We start from the raw sequence: 9561 nt of genomic DNA, 5'->3' as shown, positions 1-9561 counted from the left end.
AACTAGGCCTAGCTTAGGCCTCATGTTTTTGTGGAAAGCTAGATAGTCGTTATGTACCCGACAGTCGGCTGCCTTTATATTTTCACCTGTTTTCAGTTTGCATTCAAAAGGTACATTGCTGCACAGCCAACTGTCAGGGATATAGTACCTTCATATGACTACTCATACGTATACAACAGAAAAAAACGACGCATGGACTAAGTGAAAAATGGAGATCTAAATGAAGAAACGATGTATTTCAGCAAGTATTAAAACATTTTAGTTTTATTTTAGGCCTTCTTCAAAATACCTATGCCAGCAGATGATTTTTTTGCCGTAAAACCAAAATAGTTTCATCCATGCCGACATTCCGGTCGGTTAGCGTGAGCCCTGACTGAACTCTGCAGAAACTCCACATCGATCTTCGCATCGCGATGTAAAACAAAATGTCGGAAAACTTTTCTTTGACGCATGCGCATTTGCATAAATGTCTACACACACACATACACACTACACACAATAAAAAACATAGGAAATAGCAAGAGTGATTACAATAGTTCCTATTGCATTACATGCATAGGAACTAAAAATCAAGACTTTGAGCCATGCCCACCTCAGAAAAAAAAAAAAAAAGAAAAAAAATCAAAGACAGGCAATATATTATTATATTCCAACAACACTGAGTAGTTGGATATGTAGTCTTTCTTCCATGAATCGATGAACCGATAGGCCTGAAGAACGCACTTTCGTATGTAAATTAATAGGATGGCGAACCAAGAACAGTGTATAATTTATTTAATTGAAAACTAGATGGGCTAAGCCTAGTAATTGTCTGATCTTCCAACCTATGCCTAGGTAGGTTAGCATGCCATTCATAAGCCAGGACCCAGTTGTGTTTTTTTAAGTTTCTTCACAGGTTCATCCAAAACCCTTGAACACCCCCACCCCAATCCGCCACTGAAATATCAACATTGATAATAACCTTCTGTTAAAGAATTTACAGCTCGCAGAAGTCCACTTTCCTTTAGATTGTCAATGAATGCCTCCATCTTTCCCTCACAAATTATCATACGGTCTTCTAGATCCATAATCAAACTCCATGAATCTGCATATTTTTTTACTGTCTTATTGTACAGTTCATTGATCACTGTTATATCGTCATTTGTCAGTGCCATCCCCAGCTTTATAATCTTTTGTCTGTGAGATGTGAATTTTGTGATTTTTACATCTCTAACATTTGGGCATGATGGTATTTGTGGTTTAATTTTGTTTTTCAAACCAAATGTCTTTGTTGCCTTGATGGTATCAAAAAATAAAGATATATCTGTTGAATCCAGGTCTCCACAAGCAATCAACAAATTCATTATGTCCAATGTCCTTGAAGCATGGCTTAAAAAAGGAATTTTTTCCAAATGGTCCCTGTACAGAACTTTCAGCATACTGATGTATCCATACTTGTCATACCAATTTGAAATAACTAACAACAGCTGTCGAAAAGCATCATCAGTCACTCCTAAAAAGTAAACAATTAAAAGTATCAATATAAACACTAATAAGAATCTTTACAAATTACAAGGAAAAATATACAGTAAACATTTTTCATCTTTGTCAATATCATCTTCTCATCAACACCATTACCACTTTATCCTCCATTAGAGGAAGTTGTGAACAATAAATTTCTGTGACTTAGTATAATAGTCGTAGATATATCACACCATAAAATGTTATCAAAATGATATTGTAGAGTATGTAAAACTAAATTCCATACGGTTGCTACAAAATGATGGTCGGTTTACCACTTGTTCAAAAGATAGTGTTGTAATGGGTAGTGTGATCTACTATAACCCCAAATTTAAAGACAGCAAATTCTAAAAAACAAAACAATTACTCCAAAGCCTAATAAAGAGACTAGGATTATAATGCATCATCCACCCTGTGATTGGCCAGTTTCTTGCTGTTGGATGTGAATGGAAATTTTAATGGCATATAACTGTGACTAAATTTGATTAATTGAAAATGATTGATTCTCTGAAATATTTTAACATACCACAATCTGTGTTTAAAAGCTGTTTTGTATGTCCCATATCACAATCTTCTGACAATTCTTCTGATATTTCCTGAACTGTTAAAAAATATATTAATAATAGTAATAGGTCAATGGTAGTGTTCATATTCTTGACAAGAAAAAAACAAAAAGAAGATAATGGGTTGGGTCTTAAGCGAAAGATAATAATAATAATAAACAGTAATGAACAGTAAGTTTACCTATCCTAGTTAATTTATAAATCAAGTGAATTCACAAAAAACTGCTAGGCTCGGTAAGTCTTGTCCTAGAATTTTCACTAAAAAGTCAACAATCTGGGATATAATTTTACAGTTATTCAAATGAATTAACACAAAAAGTGTGGATGAGTGAAAAGTAGCCCAAAAAAGCCATGTCAAGCAGTGGACACATGCTCCTGCTTGGAGTTTGATTATTACATAGGGTACTGTAGATGTTACAATCAAATATATCACAGACAACCTAAATTGTCTTCATAACACAATATTTGCAGGAAATGTTCAACAATTTGGGAACTTCATATAATAATATTAATAACATCTATTGTCAATATTCATGACATTGTTAACAGCTTGACTGCCAGACATTTTTTTAGGTTCTGTCCTGTGTGCCAAAGTAAGTATTCATACTTTTTTGAAATTTTACCTAGTCATATATAATGGCGTGTCTAATAAACTGGCGGGAAAAAAATATTAAGCCCTGCAGCAACATAACACAGCAAACATACGTACGTTATCTGTACGTCTAGGTATATATTCGCTGGAATATAAGGCTTTAATTAAGGCTGTGGTCCTAGAATCTGTAACAATGTCATGAACATTAGAATGCTACCCAGGATTTGACAAGTTCGTTGTCCCTAGCACCCTCAACAAAACCCTGTGGGACGAGTATACTCGTCATGGGCGTGTTAATAACAATAACATTGTTAATAGTCTATTGGTTTATTATGGGCAAAAGATCTGTAGATTTCACTGCACAGTACAAGACAGACAACCACACACTGTAGATGAGGATAGTGGCCTAACCAATCTAGAATGCCATGAAAGGTCTGCAGGTTACAACAAAATCTGGAATGTCATGGTAGGTCATAAAAAGAGCTAAAAGGAAAGGCATTCCAGGGAAGAGCTCAGTGTCGATTTTACAATTTTAAATTATCATTTTAAAATTTAATGACAAAGATGACAAGATACATATCTGTGACACAGTATGATGACATGTCAATATTATGATATTGACAATAAAAATATCTATTTATGGTCTATAATACTGTTTATGACAATGGCAATATCGATTTTGATGGCATTCATAAATTTGCCTAAAATGCCTATAAATGTACTTAAATTCATTCAATTCATTTGAAAACTGGTGAATGTCTGAAATCTTTACACTTACCCTTTTCTGTTTTCACAAGCTGTGTCTTATCTTCTTCATCACTGTCTTCAGACAATTCCTCCAACATTTTCCCAACCACTATATAATGATATTAAATATTAATCAATCAATCAATCAATCAATCAAAAACTTTATTTATTCTCGAAATTGCAAGTACAGTAACATATATATAAACAATTATATAAAGCACAATAAAACATTACAAAAGACTTGTTCGATCAATAAAATATTATAAACAGATCGTTTTTCAACAAGTTCGAGCGCGATAAGAATAATATAAAAGCAAGCATAAAGTTAAAAGTTTTGCCTAAATTAATTAGGTTTAAAGTTTAAAAGTTTGTTGTCTTAAAAATTGGAAAAAAAAACAAAAAAAAAAAACTGTGGTACACCACATTTTATAATGTTAGGTTTCGATTTTTTATTGTTAATTTCAGTAATTTGAGTTCGTTCAGATAAATAGCTTTTAAGCCAGTTTATTGCGAATTTGCCAATGCCGTACAATTTTAATTTTTGTAAAAGAATATTATGATTCACAGTGTCGAATGCTTTTTTGAAATCTAAAAGGCATAATCCTACCATCTTCATCAATGCAACTGTACCATTGTTCAGTGGCATTGATGAGTGCAGTGGACGTTGAGTATGACGGCCTAAAGCCTGATTGAGTGACATAAAGTAATTTATTTTCATTTAAATATGTGTAAAGTTGATCATGTGCGGCTTTTTGGATAATTTTTGATATTACAGGAAGGACTGATTTGGGTCGATAATTGCCTGGATTTGAGGTGTCTCCTTCTTTGAATAGTGGGAGAACTTTAGCAATTTTCCAATTTTTTGGGAAGGAACACGTTGTAAAAGAATGATTGATTAAATATGCAATTACCGGCGCAATTATAGGAGATGCAATTTTAAGCATTATTGCGGGGATTTCATCATATCCCGTTGCCTAGTAGGCTTTATAGTACTCAAGTAATAAAAACAAATTTAAAATGTGAGACGTGCAAGTGTAAGTAAGGCAAAAGAGAAATGACAAAAATAAGTCAATATGCCACTTTTGAAATTGAGTTTATACACGAGTACTTTAATACTTACTAGTCATTATCATGTTGAAGACACTAGGCTGTCATTGAGCATATTAAGAATGGTTGACATATACACAGCCAAATCATTGAGAGAGGTCTTTTATTCTAATTTTTATGTAAATGAATGAATGAATGAATACCAGTCACCCAAGGTGGGACCCTTAGCAGGTACCCTCCTCCAAGGTCAGGAGGATCCTACTGTAGAACTCATCGTTTGGCAAGGGCGTTCATTTCCCTGTTCAGCTCAAGTCTTGCCTAGTGGGATATTGCTAAACCAAGCAAACCTAAAAAAAACCACCGCAAACGCCATTCAAACCTTGCGATAGTGATTGAATCACGTAGTATATGACATATCTTTGTATCTTAATAAAAGAAATTATAATTTTATGTTCATAACAACCTATTTTTGGGGTAAAACCTTGATTTGTTGTTAGTTAGAAATAACTAACAGTACACCACAAACCCCATCCAAACCTTGTGATAGCGAATTAAAAAGGTTATTTTTTTTAATGATACACCAAGTGAATCCTATACTACGTGATTCCATCAGTATCACAGGGTATGGATGGGGTTTGTACTGTGTTTTTGGAGGTTTGAGGGGTTTAGACATTTTTTATACAAAAAATTGTGTTTTTACCCCAAAAATAAGTTGGAGTAACGTAACATTATGATTTTTTTTGCTGAGATACCACACAAGCCTTATACTATGCGATTCAATCACTATGACAAGGTTTGGATGGGGTTTGCAGTGTTTTTGGAGGTTTGCGGTTTATTGTTAGGTATTTTAAACAAAAAAATCAAGATTTTACCCAAAAATATTTTGTTCAATGTTATGAACATAAAATTATAATTTTTTTTATTAAGATACCAAGTCAAGTCCTATATTACATGATTCCATCACTATCACAGGGTTTGGATGGGGTTTGCACTGTGTTTTTTTAGGTTTGTGGGGTTTAGCAAATTTTGTATACAAAAAATTGCATTTTTACCTCAAAAATAGGTTTTTATTGAGATACCAAGTGAGTCCTATACTATGCGATTCAATCACTATGACAAGGTTTGGATGGGATTTTTAAGGTTTGCGGCGTATTTTTAGATATTTTTAACAATAAATCAAGATCTGTTAGTGATGTGCCATAATTCGCCAAAAGCTGTTATGTATGAATTGCCCTCTTTCCAGTTGGTTGGCATTAAATACAGTACTCTTTGAATGTCACTTTGGTGTGGTCTCCCACAGTTAATGTTTTCATATTCAAGTAAGCAATATAATCTTCATTTTAACAATATTTGAAGCTGATTTACTATCAGGTATTTCAAGAATTTTAATTTTTTTTAATAAAAATGAGAGTAATGGCAGTGATGAAAACATCAATGTCCATGACAATTATTACAATGTTTATAGCAATGTTAATGACAATAAACTATATTAGCTAGGCCTATGGGTTACAATTATAACCATGACTGTTTTGGTGTGTATATGGTGTGCTTATACCCATTTCACACTAGCAGAAAATATTACAACTTTTAACAACTATTAACAAGTTGTAACAAGTTTGATATTCCGAGATTTTTGGTTCGTTTCACACATGCACTTTCAAACCATGAGAAATCTCGGGAAAACTCGGAAGAATATTATGACTATAGGCCTAGAGGCCTAGGGTAGTACTACTAGTAGGCCTAGGCTAGTTGTAGGTAGTCCGAATTACATATCAACTACTAAACTAGGCCTGGTACCGAATTAACAAGATTATAATTATTCCATGGTCCTTAGCCTTCGGAGAGTAAAACGAATTCAACTCCTAGCTCGCTTGCTGTAGTCGAGCTGGCGAGAAAGATAGGCCTAGCTAGGCGCAGTCGGGCCGCCGGCCGGTAGTTCACCGTTGTTAGAGGCAATCAGTGCGACAAGTATCATAATGATTCGCTGTCGGTGTATTTTACGAAGCCTCGTGATTGTTTCTACATCAGACATGTGAAATTTAACGAGATTTCTTTTGATTTTAGGTCTAGGCCCCTAGGCCTATTAACAAATGGGAGTAATGTTGATACGTTTTCCATCGCTGCCGCCATTCGTTCGAACTTAACAAAAAAAAAAAAAAAACACAGACCGCAAAAACGGCAAAAAGGTCAAAATATGGACATGACGCATGCGCAACAACAACTCGGAACATCTCGGGGAAAAAAACAGGCCTCGCGATGGTCTGTTTTTGTTCCGAGATAACTCAGGGGACCCCTGTGAAATCTCGAAAAGTTTACAAGGATTTTGCTTTCACACTCATCCGAACCTGGTTACAACTTGTTACAAGTTGTTAATATTTGCAAAATAGCATCAGTGTGAAATGGGTATTAGTCAACTTCAAATTATTATTAAACATGGGCAGTTGTTGGATGTGGAATGGGATATGCCCGCATGCAAAAAGATTAAAAATTTTGCTCTCTCTATAATTTATCATAAGTTCATGACACAAAACTAATATGAAATTGGAGTATTTGCTTTGGGCGCAGACACTCCCATTCCAGAGTAACTTCTTAACTCCAAAAGGGTATCAATAAATTGCATATATGTACAACTATGCGGTGCAGTGTAAGGTTTACTGAATGTAAACATTAGACTGTCAAAAACAATACCACAACAATCTTTCTGATCACAATCTTAAAAATATACCATCAGTCAAAAACCAAGAACTTTTTTTGGCTTAAAATCAAAATTTGAATTAATCAATTTGTATATTTAAGTTATGAACTTTCAGTCGAAAACTGCATCAAAAACGCCCCCTGTACTGTCACACTTTGTTAATCGTCGCACTTTGTAATACCTGTCGCACTTTGTAATAACTGTTGTCGCACTTTGTAATAATCAAGCTGTCACACTTTGTAATACGCAAAACTGACCCACTTTGTAATAAAGTCTGTCGCACTTTGTAATAAATTGTTTCATTCAACTATGTTATAACTTTTAATAGATATAAAAAAATATTGGCTAGTTTGATTGAGTCAACATGTTTAGCTGTTTTTATCTTTTGCTTTTTTTGAATAAAATAAAATAATTTTTTGCCCAGTGTGTATGGCCTAGTGTAGAGGGTGTTTTCAAATTTGGCAATACCTCTTCAATGGTAGATAGTTATCAATTACCTTATGCATAATAACTCATCCGCCAGACTGTATTCATGAGCCTGTATTACAATTTAAATATTGTGTCTATTGTATGTAATTTTTTATAATGTAATTTATATATACTGTGTAATTCAATTAAGCTTTTGATGATTACTGCACTGTTTTATATTTTTTGTGAAGTTTTCATTTTTTGAATAACAATATTAACAGTATATTTATTTCATTTCAGGATTACAAGGGCATACAGACAAGATGTACTTGCAATTTCAGACTGAAGAAGAGGGACATAGATATATACAGCGTGTCGTCAGTTTATTTTATGGAAACATGGTAAATCAGGACGGTAATTCCCAGTTGCCTAGTCTAAAGGATTGGGACAGATACCATTACAGGTGTGTAGTTTCAAGAAGTACTGAATTTGAAAAAATGTTTAAATAAATACTATGTTCATTGGACATAAATAGTACTGTGGATATAGTTTATATTTATCTTGCGGTGAAAGTTATTAACTTTTTTGATTCTGTAAAATGGCCTTTTCAAAATTTTAATTGAATTTTAAAGGCTTTAAAAAAATTTTTTTTACCGATAGTATACCTTTAAATTCAAACTCACCATGATCTGATCCAACATCATGTTTCACATCAACATCTAATTCTTCTTTGAACTTTGCAGGGGTTGGCTCTGTTTCTAGGTCTTCCTCCTCTGAAACTATATTGGTCAAATAGTGAAATACACTAACTGATATACATTTTTTTTTTTTATAAAAACCAGTAAAATTTTGCCAATGCTTAGTGTTCTTATCTTTGGCAGATTTCAGGCTGAAAATGTTCTTATTTTGACCTTAGTTGACATACTTTTCGAACATAGAAAATTATTATTGTACAGCAGTATACACTGTACTGTAATGTAGTTAAAAAAATCCCCCGCGAAAAATGGCCCCTGAAATAAAGGCCCCAGTAAAAGTGACCCCAAACTACAGATAGATACACCTACTATAATCTATTATAGAGGTTTATAGTCACACCCTCTGCATATAAGGTACAAATACAATTTTTTGTTTTTTCTAGTTTTTTTTTGAATAAAAATATTATTTGACATTTTACAATACCTTAGCTCAAGTTGTTCTTACTTTGGTCTTAATTTTTAAGTAATTTCCAGCTCACTGTTTTTATAAAATGTGTTCTTACAAAGAAAAGCTTCTACTGTATATGACTTTTACTGATGCAATTTTGAGCAAATGAAATAAAAACTAAAAGAAAGCAAATCAAATTCACACCATGATTCATATATAGAAAACAATACAGGAAGATTTGTGAGAGTGTACTTGAAAGTGATGATCATGAATAATGAATCCAAAAGAACAACAGAATATAATAAACAACACAAATTTGAAAGCAATAAACCAAGATTAGAACACATACTGTATGCCTATTTGTGTATTCATAACAGAAAGGTTGCGACGGTGCTCTACACAATGCTATCGTCTCTTTTTGTTCCTCAATATTAATAATATAATATTATTATTTTTTTTTTTTTTTTTTTTATCATTTTCATTTATTGTCTTGTGCTTTTTCACATTGTTGTATTCAGCCATGCAATTTCCATGTAGTGTGACAATAAAGTATCCTCGCTAAGTTTGCCTTATCAGCTTAAAATAAAACTATTAGTGTAGGTGATCTGAATTTCTTAAATAATTACAACCTTGGGCATGTATATTAGATTTCTATAATAGAGAATAGAGAACAGCATACACTGAACTGAAAAGGTCAAAGAATGCAAGTACAATTTTAAAGGACAAGGAATTTTCTTCCCTGGCCTTTAACCCTCTAGATACCGTCTTCGACTGTAGTCGAAATTGACCTCAAACCGAGAATTCCCATTTTCGACTGCAATCGAAATTTCGTGACTAAAAAATAGGTGGTTTTCAAATCGCTCTTC

General features: G+C 33.3%; 1 protein-coding gene across 1 annotated transcript in view; it reads right to left on the bottom strand.

Moving 5' to 3' along the window:
• Positions 1–944: 944 nt before the first annotated feature.
• The window catches only part of LOC117108138, a 9861-nt gene continuing 1244 nt past the window's right edge, over positions 945–9561 (bottom strand). Inside the window, exons 2-6 of the mRNA XM_033250091.1 lie at positions 8236–8331; positions 4010–4087; positions 3434–3511; positions 2027–2101; positions 945–1492 (exon numbers count right to left, since the gene is read on the bottom strand). Of these exons, the coding sequence (XP_033105982.1) occupies positions 945–1492; positions 2027–2101; positions 3434–3511; positions 4010–4087; positions 8236–8331 (875 nt within the window). The remainder of the gene's footprint in view (positions 1493–2026; positions 2102–3433; positions 3512–4009; positions 4088–8235; positions 8332–9561) is intronic.

This window comes from Anneissia japonica, unplaced genomic scaffold (assembly GCF_011630105.1).
Source record: "Anneissia japonica isolate Jap-2015-1 unplaced genomic scaffold, ASM1163010v1 scaffold288284_len1145801_cov181, whole genome shotgun sequence".
Taxonomy (NCBI): domain Eukaryota; kingdom Metazoa; phylum Echinodermata; class Crinoidea; order Comatulida; family Comatulidae; genus Anneissia; species Anneissia japonica.
The sequence above is the reverse complement of the archived record's forward strand: the minus strand, read 5'-3'. Positions and strand labels throughout refer to the sequence as shown.